The sequence below is a fragment of the Glycine soja genome, chromosome 11, assembly GCF_004193775.1.
Source record: "Glycine soja cultivar W05 chromosome 11, ASM419377v2, whole genome shotgun sequence".
Classification (NCBI taxonomy): domain Eukaryota; kingdom Viridiplantae; phylum Streptophyta; class Magnoliopsida; order Fabales; family Fabaceae; genus Glycine; species Glycine soja.
Genome location: NC_041012.1, coordinates 47,814,004 through 47,828,364, shown reverse-complemented (window position 1 = coordinate 47,828,364; position 14,361 = coordinate 47,814,004). Strand labels below are relative to the sequence as shown.

Sequence of the window (14,361 nt, the reverse complement as noted above, 5' to 3'; positions counted from 1 at the left end):
AAGAATCACTTTCCAGCACGGAATGTCTGGGGCGGGTGAAGCTATACGTGTGGAGAGAGCAAGGAAGCCAAGAGCCACCCATGGCTTCAAATTGGACCGTGGCCTCCTCAAGAAACAACCGCGTGTTGGAGTGCCGTTCAAAGCTAGCTGCTGCAACTGCTGAATTTGAGGTAAACCATTTTTCTCATTTTCATGCGTACCAAGTAATTAATGATAGTAACAGTGGTATACTGTATCATCAAGCTGTGGCCAGAAGTTGCTAGCAGCTGGGTAAGACTTCAAGAGTTTTTAATGGTTCATCATCCTTAAATTATGTTTATTTATGCGTCTATACATTAATTGTTAGAGATTATAATAATTTATTTATCTTTCCGCATTTTCTCGTGATCAAACAAAATTTCATATATACTACTAGTATACAACAGAAATTGAATTGACCATAATGACCCTACCTCATCATCTCCACCTTTCTTTGTATTTTGTGTTGTAACTTGTGATAGGGTGAGTTTGAGAGACCCACACACACCCAGTGATATATCCAGGAGACTATTTGAGTGGTCCACACTTTGGGATGTTTGTTTATTTTAAACGTTAACCACGAGTCCCTTGCAAATAGGAACCGTACGTAAAAGGACAAGCTCACAAACAACAGGAAATTACTTAATTAAGTGGAGATCGGAGAATATGTCAATATTGTTATTACGATAAACTGGGAACAAGAGGGAAAGTTTGACAGTTTAATTGATAATAAAGAGCAACCAATAATTATTGTATTGTATGAGTAATCTATTACCATTATCGAATTGTTATACTTTGGTCAATAAAACAATAGTGTCTTTGCGATGTATATGAAAATTGGTACTATTGAGGGAAGGGCCAATGCATGGTTGCATGTATGTTGTTTCCTTATACCGAAATAATTCAACCATAGAAATATTGTATAATGGTTGATCGATTTTTTGATAGAAAACGTTCAAGAAAATCATGTAACTGATGTAATAATATCTCCAATTTCATCAACCTCTCATACCTAGAAAATTCGCTCATAAAATGCAGGCACAAGTTTGTTCAATATCCAAAGATCCAATGCTTACAAATTATGTACCAGTATATGTTACATATAGCTAGGTGTTGTGTTCCATTTTAAAATCATAAATTCTATCTACATATCCACGCTAGTATGCAACATATAGCTTGGTGTTGTGTTCCATTTTAAAAATGCAATGGTTGCTGCTGTCAGTTGGGAGTTGTTACAAATGACAATGTCTTGCAAGATAGAGTGGGACTTGAGAGCCAACTCAAGGAGCTACATGCAGCAGGTGTTGATGGGGTTATGGTTGATGTCTGGTGGGGCACAGTAGAATCCATAGGGCCTCAACAATATGATTGGTCCGCTTATAGGACCTTGTTTCAAATGGTTCAGGATTGCAAATTGAAGCTACAAGCTATAATGTCATTCCACAAATGTGGGGGGATTGGGGGAATGTGGGAGATTCCGTTTTGATTTCTCTCCCTAAATGGATACTTGAAATTGGAGAATTAGACCCTGATATCTTTTACACCAACCGCAAAGGTGTTAGGAACAAGGAATGTTTATCCCTCGGCGTGGACAACCAACCTTTGTTTCATGGACGAACTGCCATTGAGGTAACCTTCTTGAATATTTCTTTCCTATATTCTTATGTTTTTGGACTCAAAGTGTTATTTAAAGGCTATAGTTTTGGCAAGTCTTGACACTATTCCTATATTTCTGACCACATACACATCCAATTATCCTTTTTTAGGTCTACCCATATCCAATTTTAGGTATTTTATCATGAATTAAAATAATTTAGCCTATTACAAAATTAAATAAGCCAAAAAGAATTTATTGGTCTTTTTGGTTACCAAATTTATAACTTTTTTGCTTCTTGATGTTAAAATATTGATTGTTTCTCATTTGGTACAGTTGTACACCGACTACATGCAAAGTTTCAAAGATAATATGGAAGATTTTCTTAAATCTGAGCTCATGATAGACATTGAAGTAGGACTTGGTCCAGCAGGAGAACTTAGATATCCCTCTTATACAAAAAATCTAGGGTGGGTATTTCCTGGTATTGGAGAATTTCAGGTGCGTTTGGAGTTTTTTTGTTGTAGTTATTTGTGCATAATTCCATACATATAACTATAAACAAAAAAGGATTAAGCTTAATGGTATATATTCACTACTTATATCAATAAAACAAGCCTTCCTATTGTCAAACTCATTTACATACATCTAAAATCTTGCAGTGCTATGACAAGTATCTTAAAGCTGATTTCAAAGAGGTAGCATTAAAGGCAGGCCATCCTGAATGGGAGCTACCAGATAATGCTGGGGAATCAAATGATGTACCTGAATCTACAGAATTTTTCAAATCAGGAGGAACTTATAAAACAGAGAAAGGGAAATTTTTTCTAACTTGGTATTCCAACAAGTTGCTGACCCATGGTGATGAAATTCTAAATAAAGCCAACAATGTATTCCTAGGTTGCAAAGTGAAGTTAGCAGCAAAACTAAACTATCAAATGAATATGTGCTAATAAATTAGCAAGGGTAATTTTTTTTTTACATGAATCAACTAACGATTCTTATAAAATAGGTTGCTGGAATCCACTGGTGGTATAAAACAGAAAGTCATGCTGCAGAGCTTACTTCTGGCTATTACAACTTACATAATAGAGATGGATACAGACCTATAGCAAGGATTCTCTCCCGACACAATGCTATTTTAAATTTTACATGTCTTGAGATGAGAAATCATGAGCAACCAGCTAAAGCCAAGAGCGGAGCCCAAGAACTTGTTCAGCAAGTAACTTATTTCAAATTAAATTTCAACCTAGTTACTTCTCCACCAAGTGAAGAGAACTTGTGATTGATATATATTCCTAGTTAACCAACTCCATCAGACACATTACTGTTCTATGAAATAAATTATGCACAATATGTGTTAAACTATCATTACGTGCATAAAACATAGGATATGAATTAAAATTATGAAATAACATAGATAAATGATTATAACATACTTTTTTTAAGCCGCCATTATCATATTTGTCATGTATATTATTCAATGTGTGCCTTTTCATGTAGGTGCTCAGCGGTGGTTGGTTGGAGAGTCTTGAAGTTGCAGGGGAAAATGCACTTGCAAGATATGACCGTGAAGCTTACAATCAAATCCTTCTAAATGCTAGACCAAACGGTGTTAACAAATATGGTCCTCCAACACTAAAAATGTATGGTGTCACATACCTTCGTTTGTCAGATAAGTTAATGCAGCAAACAAACTTTAATATATTCAAAGCCTTTGTGAGAAAGATGCATGCTAATCTGGTAAGCAACATTACTGCATTTAATGGAAGATGACGATATTTTGTGTCGGTTTGAAGTGCATAATTAAGGACTTTTCATTATTGCCAAATATTTGCAGGATTATTGTCCAGACCCAGAGAAGTACTATCATTTCACAGTACCTATGAAGCGATCAGAGCCCAAGATTCCACTAGAAGTTCTTCTTGAAGCAACCAAACCAGTGGAGCCTTATCCATGGAAGAAGGAAACAGATATGAACCTTGATGTTACTGGTTTTCTTGATTATATAGTTGCTATTATCGTACGTATATTCAAGCTAAAAGTAAACTAAAAATGAGAATGGAAAAGAAGGAATTAAGGAACAATAGAAAAGTAAAGGATATATCAAAGGAAAAGCAAAATGTGAAAAAGGAGTTAAAATTGGTTCTGCTCGAAGCCTGGTACGCACACTGCCATGCCAATCACAAAGTGGAGATGAGAAAATAGCGTAAAATAGTTTGCTGCCTTATAGAGCCCACGCTTTCTCCTTATATAGAAACTCTATCAATACACAATTAATTTTACATGTTCTATTTTTATCAATACAAGTTTATCACTCCTTTCATTTTGTTTATAATTGCATAGGGAAAAAAAAACAACAAAAGATGTTCTTCTGTATTTAGAATCTTTTCAAGGTGTGCCAATATCAGTGATAAACTAATAATAATTATTTTTTGTTACAGTTATATTATTAAGAAAATGTTAAGTGATACCAAAAATAGTATTTTTGCAAACTTGTAATCTTCTAAGTCCAGTAAAAAATTAAAGACGAACATGTTATGAAGTAAAAAATATAAGGAAATCCTTATATAATTGCATAGAGAAAAAGTAACAAAAGAAAAAAGATAAACAATAATTGGAGATGCGGGGTATCGATCCCCATACCTCTCGCATGCTAAGCGAGCGCTCTACCATCTGAGCTACATCCCCATTTGATAAGCTTCTGGCTAATAAAATAAAAAGTTGAATTGCCAAAGCCAAATAATTAAGGACCATGGTCATGGTCACGGTGGTTGCTGCTAAGTGTTTTTATTTTTATTTTTTCATAACATAATAACCTAAAGAGTAAAGACAGTGTCTGTCAGCATTACTGATGTTAACCCCATTTTTGGCCATTAGCAATTTCGCATACGCCATTTTCCGCCCACAATAAAACGAAAAATAAAATAAAAGAATAACTAATAATTAAAAATTTTATTTTAAAATATTTGTTAATATTCATATCTCTAGCTCATTAAAATTCTGTATAATATTTAAGTTATATACAGGCAAAAATATATTTTTGAAACACTCATTTTTATTAATTAAAATAGTATAAAATATTTGTAAATATAAATGTTTTTGAATATACATATATATCTATGTGATTGTTGATATACATATTTACTAACAGATATTTTAGTAAAATTAAAAATAATTATGCAATATATTACCAAAAAATCAAATTTAAACATGCTAACTTTCTCCTAAAGATTAGGCAACATAACCTTATTATGCTGAACTATAAAACTGACTCCCAAAGCCTACGCGTTATCTGACCAAGTAATGAAATAGATAAAAAGAAATATCTAACTCACCACTTCCACTTGTGTTGTGTGTACGTGTTCCTGAATTGGTCCATGTATAAACTGCATCGATTAGTGTTTTTAATTAATATGTCCATTCTTCTTCTTCCTCCTTTTTTGATATATTCTTTCATTGCGTGCATGGTTCGTGCAATTACTATCAACAAGTGTTAGTTTCGAACACTAGTAAATGGAAAACGTAGTGTGTGCAGCACAGTGTGGAATGGGGACAAAAATCACGCTTCAGTTTCAAGAAAGGTATAATTTACAGCATGGGATGTCAAGGAGGTATGGAGCTATATGTGTGGAGAGAGCGAGGAAACCAAGAACAACACATTGCTTCTTCAAATCGGATTGTGGCCACCTCAAGAAAGAACGAGGTGTTAGAGTGACGTTAAAAGCCGAAACTGCTGAATCTAAGGTATTTCTACAACTCCATTTATAGTGCTGTATTTCTACATCATACATGATTGTCAAATTCACCAGTTAACTATTAGATTCTTACTTTTTGGTGATTCTAAATAGAGAAAATTAATTAATTTGTTTCCTTTGTTCAAAAATAACTCAAGCAAAGAAATATTGTATAATAGTCAATCAATTTTATTTTTTTTTATAGAAAGAGTTCAAGAAAAACATGTAGGATCTCTAATTTCATCCACCTCTAACAGTAACCTAGAAATTCTGTTCAAATGCAGGAACAGATTCATACAAGTTATAAAGACCCAATGCTTGCAAGTTATGTACCAGTATACGTGATGCTCCCAGTAAGTCATAAAACCTTAAATTTCTTTCTACATAACCATGCTACATATCTAGGTGTTGTGTTCCATTTTAAAATTGTTATGTTTGTTGCTGCTAGTTGGGAGTCGTTACAAATGACAATGTCTTACAAGACAGTGCGGGACTAAAGAACCAACTCAAGGAGCTACATGCAGCAGGGGTTGATGGGGTTATGGTTGATGTCTGGTGGGGTATAGTAGAATCTAAAGGACCTCAACAGTATGATTGGTCTGCTTATAGGACCTTGTTTAAATTGGTTCAAGATTGCAAAATGAAGTTACAACCTATAATGTCATTCCACCAATGTGGGGGAAATGTGGGAGATTCTGTTTTCATTCCACTTCCTAAATGGGTACTTGAAATTGGAGAATTAGACCCAAATATCTTTTACACCAACAACAAAGGTATCAGGAATAAGGAATGTATATCCCTCGGTGTAGACAACCAACCTCTGTTTCATGGACGAACTCCCATTGAGGTAACCTTCTTGAAAAATTTTATTTCACATATTCTTCTTGTTTCTAAACTCTACATGTTATTTCACATATTCTTCTTGATTCTAACCCTCTAGTTTTGCTTAGTCTATTCTTATATTTCTAATCATATACCAGCCAGTTTATTTAAATTTATTTATTGAAATAAATGTTTATTTTAATAAAATAATTATTTTTTTTATTTGTCTAGTATGTTTGTTTAAATTATTTTTGCTTAAAAATGATTTTTAATTTTATTTTAAGAAACAAATCTTATTTATTTCTTAAAAAAATATTTATATAAAAAACGCTTATTTAAAAAAAAATACTTTAAACAAACCCACCCATATAAATGTTTAATTATCCATTTTGGCTCTACCAAGTCCAATTTTGAGTAATTTATCATGAATTGAAAGAAGCCTATTATAAAACAAAGCCTAAAGGAATCTATTGGCCTTTTTGGTAATTAGTCTGTACCTTTTTTCTCGGGTCTTGACAAATTGCTGACTACATTGGTTTGTAAGGTATAGTAATTGATAACTTTTCTGCTTCTTGATGTTAATATTGATTGTTTCTCATTTGATACAGCTATACACCGACTACATGAGGAGCTTCAGAGAAAATATGAAAGATTTTCTTGAATCTGAGCTCATGATAGACATTGAAGTAGGGCTTGGACCTGCAGGAGAACTTAGATATCCTTCTTACACACAAAATCAGGGGTGGGTATTCCCTGGTATTGGACAATTTCAAGTGAGTTTGGAGCTTTATGTTGTAGCTATTTATGCATAGTTCCATGAAATATTAGGTCTACAAATAACACATAAGGTTTAAGCTCAATGGTATATATTTACTATACCAATTAAAACAAGTCTTCAATTCTCAAACTTCTTTACATACGTCTGAAATATTGCAGTGCTATGACAAATATCTTAAAGATGATTTCAAAGAGGCTGCAACAAGGGAAGGTCATCCTGAATGGGAGCTGCCAGATAATGTTGGAGAATTGAATGATGCACCTGAATCTACAAAATTTTTCAAGTCAAGGGGAACTTATCTAACAAAGAAAGGGAAATTTTTTCTAACATGGTATTCCAACAAATTATTGATCCATGGTGATGAGATCTTGGATAAAGCTAACAGTGTATTCCTTGGTTGCAAAGTGAAGTTAGCAGCAAAAGTAAACTCTTAAGTGCATATAATAATTTAGCAAGGTAATTTTCTTTGCATGAATTAACTAACAATTTCTTATAAAAATAGATTGCGGGAATCCACTGGTTGTATAAATCAAAGAGCCATGCAGCAGAGCTTACTTCAGGATATTACAACTTGAATCGTAGAGATGGATATAGACCCATAGCAAGGATGCTTTCCCGTCACAAAGCTGTTTTAAATTTTACATGTCTTGAGATGAGAAACCATGAGCAACCAATTGAAGCCCGAAGTGGAGCCCAAGAACTTGTCCAGCAGGTAATATATTACAACTTAATTTCAATATAATTCCTTCTCCACTAAATCAAGAGATGTTCTGATTAATATCCAGAAAAATAAATGCTAATAACATACTCTTTAACACTCACAGTGTGAATTAAATTAGTTAAAAGAGTTTTATTTTTAAGGACAGAGAGATAGTAATATATGTCACACTGTTAGTATTACATTTACATGCATAAAACGTAGGGTATGAATTAATATTGTGAAATAACATAGACAAATGATTCTTTCATACTTTTTTAACCATTAGGATATCTTTGTTGCATAGTTTTATTCATTGTGTGTCATCTCATGCAGGTCCTTAGTGGATGCTGGATGGAAAAACTAGAAGTTGCAGGGGAAAATGCACTTGCAAGATATGACAGTGAAGCTTACAACCAAATCCTTTTAAACGCTAGACCAAATGGTATTAGCAAATGGGGCCCTCCAAAACTAAAAATGTATAGCATGGCATACCTCCGCTTGTCAGATGAATTACTACAACAAACAAACTTTGATATATTCAAAGCCTTTGTGAGAAAGATGCATGCTAATCTGGTAAGCAGTGTTACTGCATTTAATAAAGATGAAAATAGTTTTTGTTATTTGAAGTGCGTAGTAAAAGGCTTTTTCCCATTGCCAAAATAATAAAAAAATGCAGGATTATTGTCCCGAGCCAGAGAGGTATTATCATTTTAGGGTACCTATGGAGCTGTCAAAGCCAAGGATTCCACTGGAGGTTCTTCTTGAAGCAACCAAACCAGTGAAGCCTTATGCATGGTACAAGGAAATAAATATGAGCCTTAGTGATGTTATTGTTTTTCTTGATTATATATAGTTTCTATCATTTTACGTATATTCAAACATATATTCAAGCTAAAAGTAAACTAAAAATGCAAATGGAAAGGAAGGAAGGAATTGATGACCGGAAAGGATCAAAGGGGATGCAAAATGTGGAAAGCGAGCTATAGTAGGCTTTGCTCCGATCCAAGCCTTGTATACTACTAATCACGAAGTGGAGATGAAAAAGTGGCTTCAGATAATTAATTTGCTTCCTTAATGAGCGGCATTTTTTCTTATATAAACATATGAGAGAAGGAAAAACAATAGAGAAGAAGGTGAGTTTAATTTGAAACTTGTCTATTGATAATTCAAAAATAGAATCAAAAACTTATTTAAGATTTGAAAATGACTTATTCACTAATAGCACAATAACTAATTCAAATTAAAAATAAAAAATGTCTTGATAACATTTAAGGCACGTTCAACAACACGCCTCGTCCTCCTTGCCTTGGAGGCTGTGAAAAGTGTTGAAAAACTATTGTTTCCTTCACATGTGACTGAACTTTAGCATTTTTAGCTTTCAAGTTTAGTCAGGGACTTTAAACACTTCTCATTCTGTACCATTCTTTCATCTTTCTCCCTCAAGTGTATCTTCTTGTTTGTATGCTCTTGTGCAATAGCTGTAAATTTTTCTTTAGTTGAACTACTTTGGGACTTAGGGGTTGCTATTTTAGATTTTCTTGTTTTTCTTTAGCTTTCAACCTTTTGTGAGACAATTCAATGATATTCTCTTTTATTGAAAAAATAATTTGTTCCTCCTTGAATGGATTTAAAGCAAAACTTTTTTTTTTCATTTTTACTTTGAAAATTTCCTTGTCTTCTACATCTTTAATCAAACAAATTTTGTTTTCAAACAACACTTTATAACATTTTTCAACTAGCTATCCAACACTCAACAAATTTTGATCAATTTCAAGAACATACAACACATCATAAATAAGTTGTGTACCTCTGTTGGTTGAAATTGCTACAGTTCCCTTTCCATTCAAAGTGATGAACTTGTCATCTCCAACAATAAGTCAATTTTGACTTGATTCAATACTAGAGAAACATGTAGCAAGAAATAGGTACTCCTCCTCCAGATCAACAACCTTTGCAGCTTCATTATGTAGTTGATTCCTATTTTTGCAAATAACAACTTCATGCCCCCATTTGATTACACTCATTACACTTAGCATAAGGTCTTTTCCAGCATTTGAATGGAGGATGCCCTTTTCTTTCCATAGTGTTGGCAAGGCAGATAAGATTTTTCCAATTTCCTTTTGCAGGGTTGATGTTGAACTTAATCTCGTTCCATCAAAGTTCTTGTTTTTCTTATATTTGATCGCATTGTGGTGTTTCGCTGCTAAAGCTCCTTTAACTGTTGATCTTTTCCTCATTAATGGGCTTGCAAGACATGTATCACCTCTATCAAAGAGATCTTAGACAAATCTTTTATAATCTCCAAAGTGATTATTGACGCTTCATATTTTTCAGGCACTGAAACCAGAATTTTGTCAACAATTCTTGAATATGCAAATGTAGTGCCTAGCAATCTAACCTTGTTAGAGATGCCAAGAAATTTGTTTGAGTGCCATTTAATTGTCTTGGATTCCTTCATCTTTTTCACCTCAAATTTCCTCGTCAAGTTTAGTACTTGCATGTCACAAACGTGTTCATCCCCTTCATACTTTTCCTTTAAATAATCTCAAATTTCTTTGGGTGAATTGAGAGTCACGATCTTTGTGAAGATCATCTAAGAAACACCAACAAATAGGCATGTTTTTGCCTTCGCCTTCTTGATTCTTTTTCTCCTTGTGATGCTTTATTCAGGCCATGGTGGGACTTTCAGATAGCAAAAATACTTCATAATCCTTTTCCACAAATCAAAAGAATCTAGAAGTCATGTAGGACTTCATTTTCACCTTCCAAAGGTCATAACTTTCCCCATCAAAGACAAGAGGAACAATTTGTAAGAAACTAGATTCAACATCCTTTTTATAAGTCTCTCAAGAAGAGAGCTTTGGATTCAACGTCATTTTCATAGAGTTGTTTTCTCTTATTGAATAAGTCTCATATTTAAATAATTAAATAAAAAATCATGTTCCATTATCTTAGAAACTAACTAAAATAAAAGATCATGTTCTATTATTGTAGGAATTAGTACTGTCTACTAATAATTCAAAAACAAAATCAAAAATTAATTTAAAATTTAAAACTGACTTATTTACTGACAGCACAATAACTAATTCAAATTAAAAATTAAAATTATCTTAATAACAACTAAGGCATGTTCAACAACATCAATGATAAACTAATAATAATGTTGTAAAAAACTAATGATAATAATTTTTATTTACAATTATACCATTAAGAAAATGTTAAATGACACCAAAAAGAATAATTTATGTGAACTTGTAATCTTTTCAAGGTTTAGCAAATAATTGAAGACAAATGTGTTATAAAATGACAAAAAATAGACAAAACAGAAAAGAAAGGAAATATATTATCATTCTTTTGGATTCATTTTGTTTATAATTGCGTATGGAAGAAATAACAAAAGAAAAATATGACAAAACCTTCTAGATGTAGGGTATCAACCCTCATATCTCTCGTCTATTAAGCGAGTACTAAAATTTCATGTGGGAAATCTTCAATTCATGTTTAGTAAAGAAAGTTAAAAGAGCTTTTACATGTTTTTCTTTGGATTGTTATATTGATCTTCATGTAACAATTTTTTTAACTTGATCTAACTTTTTTCTTCTTCTTAGGATCCCTGATGATAATCACGGTACACTGGATGAGATATATGATTGCGTAGTGGACGGGCTGGACTTTCCGGACTACTACTAGGTGATTCAAAGCCATCCAAGGGAACTTGAAACATTCCAACAAATTCACAAAATTGTTCAATTGCCTGTTAATTCTACCATGAGACATTTCTAGAAAAGATTTCAGGTTCTATAACTTTTTAAGCTTAAAATTACTTTTAATTTAACATTTTTCAGACAATGTGTCCGTATCTCGAGACTTGGAATGACGAATAAGAAGAAAAAACAGTTTAAAACTTCTATTATTATTCTCTTAAAAATTTGGTTTAACTCAAATTCTTTGTTTCAAGAAAGAGTACTCAAAATAAATTCTTTGTGTTTCTATCTCCTAGTTGTGGAGAAAGTTGAAAAACATAAATAGAAATATAAAAAAAAAAAATTAATTCGATAAAGCAGAAAATGACGATTTCTTTTCATCAGTTTCTTTATTTTATTGGCCGGTTTTTAGAAGGCAAATTTATGAGCATCAGCTTATTTAATTTTAATTTAAAATACAAAGGAAAACATTTAGAAAACAATGATGGCGTTTCATTAAGAATTTTCTTCTTCATTTCTTATATTGCAGATCTGATGCATTATTTTATTGTGTTTCTTTAGTAGCAAATTATGTGGTGAAGGAACAAAGCTCCTCATGTCTGAATTTGCCAGTGTTTGTCCATGCTATTGTCTTACCGACTTGCTGAATTATGCTGTTATTAATTTCTCCATCACTGGATGGGTAATTGAGAACAAAAAGTAGGCCTAATATAGCAATGCAATGTTTAATTAGTCATATCTTAGTGTCTTTAACTAAGCCTAACTACAATAATAATTTCTAATGCCTAAAAGAAAAGGTGAGTTTGGGCCCCTTGGGGGCATGGCAAAAACAGAGTAAACAACAAATAAAAAAAGTTGCGTAAATGACACATGTTAGTGGATCAGTGGAGAGGATAATTGGGTGGTCAATAAGAATGGTTGCATTTTATTTTATTTTTTGTTTAATCTAACTTAGTACACATTTGGTAAAACAAAAGATTTAAAAAAGGCAAACCACTAAAACAATAAAGCAAGCAGAAGTGGCCTCGGTCCAGTTAACTTAATCGCTAATTAAGAGGCAGTGGCAGAAACGTAATATACAACACTGAATAGGGCATGGACAAAACACAAAATTCCACCAGTGGACAAGAAGTGATGGTGAGTGAAACCACAAGAACCATTTGACTTATTATTTGACGAAGTCCCTATCACCAGCATGCTCAATCCAACGGCCAACACGACCCTGATCAATGACACAATTAAAAGGAGAAAGGTAAAAACAAGGGTAGTATAGAACTATATATACAATTCATACAATAATTTGTATGCCATCATTTTGTTTCTGTTGTCTATTTCTCTCATCACAACATTTATTACTACCATGTCTGAATCGAATTTTATGACACGATTAATCATGATATCTAACAGAAGCAAGTCCTCCTAACTTTCATGTAAATTCTGAATTGGACGTGCAAACAAATCCTAAAACACGTGTTTTATTACATCCCAATTTTTTTTCTCTTCTATCCCTTTCTCTCTTTTAGTTGTACATATGGATAGAGAAATTTGTTTCTTGTACGATAAATTGAATAGCAATATTTTTGTAGAGAGAGAAATATGGTTGTTCAATTTACCGGAAAAAAAAAACATATTTCTCTTTATATATTTGGATTTAGGGAATGATTAATGGTGTTATATGTTTATTTCTTTAAAACAAGTAGTGGAGGCAGTGACACATTACCATGTTAAAATAAGACAAGCCATTGAGAGTTGTCTGTTGGGAGAAGCCTTATCAGCCTCTTGTTGAGAACAAAGGCAATTGAAGCCGCCAACCAAATTGACTATAACATGGGCTAATGCCAAAAGCACTGCTGCAGCCAACCCCAGCATGAAGGCCTTATGGCTTGGGTCTTTGCACTCAAATATCCACAATCTCAAGTGCTTCACCTGTTTAATTGGTTAAAAATTGAAATAACTATTGCATCTTTATTTAGAATTCTTTGCATTAAAGTTGAGGTAATTGTACATAAGATTTTCTTGAATGTACCATAGAAAGAGAATTAGCTTCAAGCATACCTTGTTTTGTGCAATTTCAGCTTCAATGCCAAGAATCCCAGCTGAGATATCCATGGTCACAAGCAAGAGACAAAGAAAAATGCCTACTCCTCTTTCCATTTCTGGGAGAAACTCTTTGTTTCTAGTTTGAATGTTGGCAAGTGCTAAGAGTGGGCAAAAAGATTTAGTGGGGGTGGGCAACACTAATATACATGAATATATGGTACATAAAGTATATATATAGAATTAGATTGGTAGGAAGTACGGTAAGTGGGAAAAGCCTTTTTATTTATACGAAGTGTGCAAACTAAACTTTCATATGCTGCTTTTGTATCTTTTTTTTTTTTTCTCCGGTGTTCGATTCGTTTGATATAGGGTGCAAGGAAAGCAGGGCATAAACCAGCTCATAAAATAGCGTGACTATAGGTATCTACGTAGTGGGCCAAATGATTGTGAATAGGTGAGATTTCTTGGCTAAATTGAGTTTTTAATATATGGACACGTACGCAAATAGTATATTTTCTACCAACACATTGCAAAGTACTATTACCTCGTGAAATTAATAAATTTCACTATCATTTCAAAATGACATTTTAGACTTCTATTCTCTACCTTTTATATTCTCTATCTAAAATTATTTATATAACATTTCTTTTTATAAAGATCATTTGTACGAGGTCTTCATGAGAGGGCTGAACAATTAGTACTGCACACGCTTTTTTCTCTTTTTTTTAGATTATTTTTTTCCTTCTTTTTTATTATTTAGATACTATTTGATCTTATAATTTTTTTTAAGTTTAATTTAATCCTCTAATTTTTAGAATGATTAAATTTGACCCTACAATCCAAAATAAATTGATGATATTAGGAAAAAATAAAATTTCTTAACACAGTTGGAATTCAAATGTTGTCTCCATTTGTATCTCATTTTCTGTTTCACCTGTCATATTTTGACACGCGAGGTAAATGGACAT

At 32.8% G+C, this 14,361-nt stretch overlaps 2 protein-coding genes, 1 non-coding gene and 1 pseudogene across 3 annotated transcripts; 2 read left to right on the top strand and 2 right to left on the bottom strand.

The window, feature by feature from the left end:
* The first annotated feature begins 1,240 nt into the window (after positions 1–1,240).
* LOC114373475 lies at positions 1,241–3,832 on the top strand (annotated as a pseudogene).
* Positions 3,833–4,230: 398 nt separating this feature from the next.
* Positions 4,231–4,303, bottom strand: TRNAA-AGC. The gene has a single exon. It is a non-coding gene; the product is annotated as a tRNA-Ala (tRNA).
* Positions 4,304–4,970: 667 nt separating this feature from the next.
* On the top strand, positions 4,971–11,559 carry LOC114375458 (beta-amylase-like). Its single transcript, XM_028333239.1, has 9 exons — positions 4,971–5,359; positions 5,634–5,702; positions 5,798–6,196; positions 6,780–6,944; positions 7,108–7,371; positions 7,452–7,661; positions 7,983–8,222; positions 8,326–8,444; positions 11,258–11,559. The coding sequence occupies exons 1-9, from the start codon at positions 5,129–5,131 to the stop codon at positions 11,337–11,339; spliced, it is 1,779 nt and encodes a 592-aa protein (XP_028189040.1). The 5' UTR covers positions 4,971–5,128; the 3' UTR covers positions 11,340–11,559.
* Positions 11,560–12,250: 691 nt separating this feature from the next.
* Positions 12,251–13,605, bottom strand: LOC114375628. The gene is made up of 3 exons (XM_028333461.1): positions 13,409–13,605; positions 13,074–13,279; positions 12,251–12,575 (listed from the first exon to the last, which is right to left on the bottom strand). The coding sequence occupies exons 1-3, from the start codon at positions 13,505–13,507 to the stop codon at positions 12,404–12,406; spliced, it is 477 nt and encodes a 158-aa protein (XP_028189262.1). The 5' UTR covers positions 13,508–13,605; the 3' UTR covers positions 12,251–12,403.
* Between the last annotated feature and the right edge of the window lie 756 nt (positions 13,606–14,361).

Coding starts and splice junctions, on each gene's coding strand:
- LOC114375458 (XM_028333239.1), top strand. CDS start 5,129: ATGGAAAACGTAGTGTGTGCAGCACAGTGTGGAATGGGGACAAAAATC. Junction 6,197..6,779: donor ATGGACGAACTCCCATTGAG/GTAACCTTCTTG, acceptor CATTTGATACAG/CTATACACCGACTACATGAG. Junction 7,662..7,982: donor CCCAAGAACTTGTCCAGCAG/GTAATATATTAC, acceptor CATCTCATGCAG/GTCCTTAGTGGATGCTGGAT.
- LOC114375628 (XM_028333461.1), bottom strand. CDS start 13,507: ATGGAAAGAGGAGTAGGCATTTTTCTTTGTCTCTTGCTTGTGACCATG. Junction 13,280..13,408: donor CTGAAATTGCACAAAACAAG/GTATGCTTGAAG, acceptor CCAATTAAACAG/GTGAAGCACTTGAGATTGTG. Junction 12,576..13,073: donor GCTTGTCTTATTTTAACATG/GTAATGTGTCAC, acceptor GTCATTGATCAG/GGTCGTGTTGGCCGTTGGAT.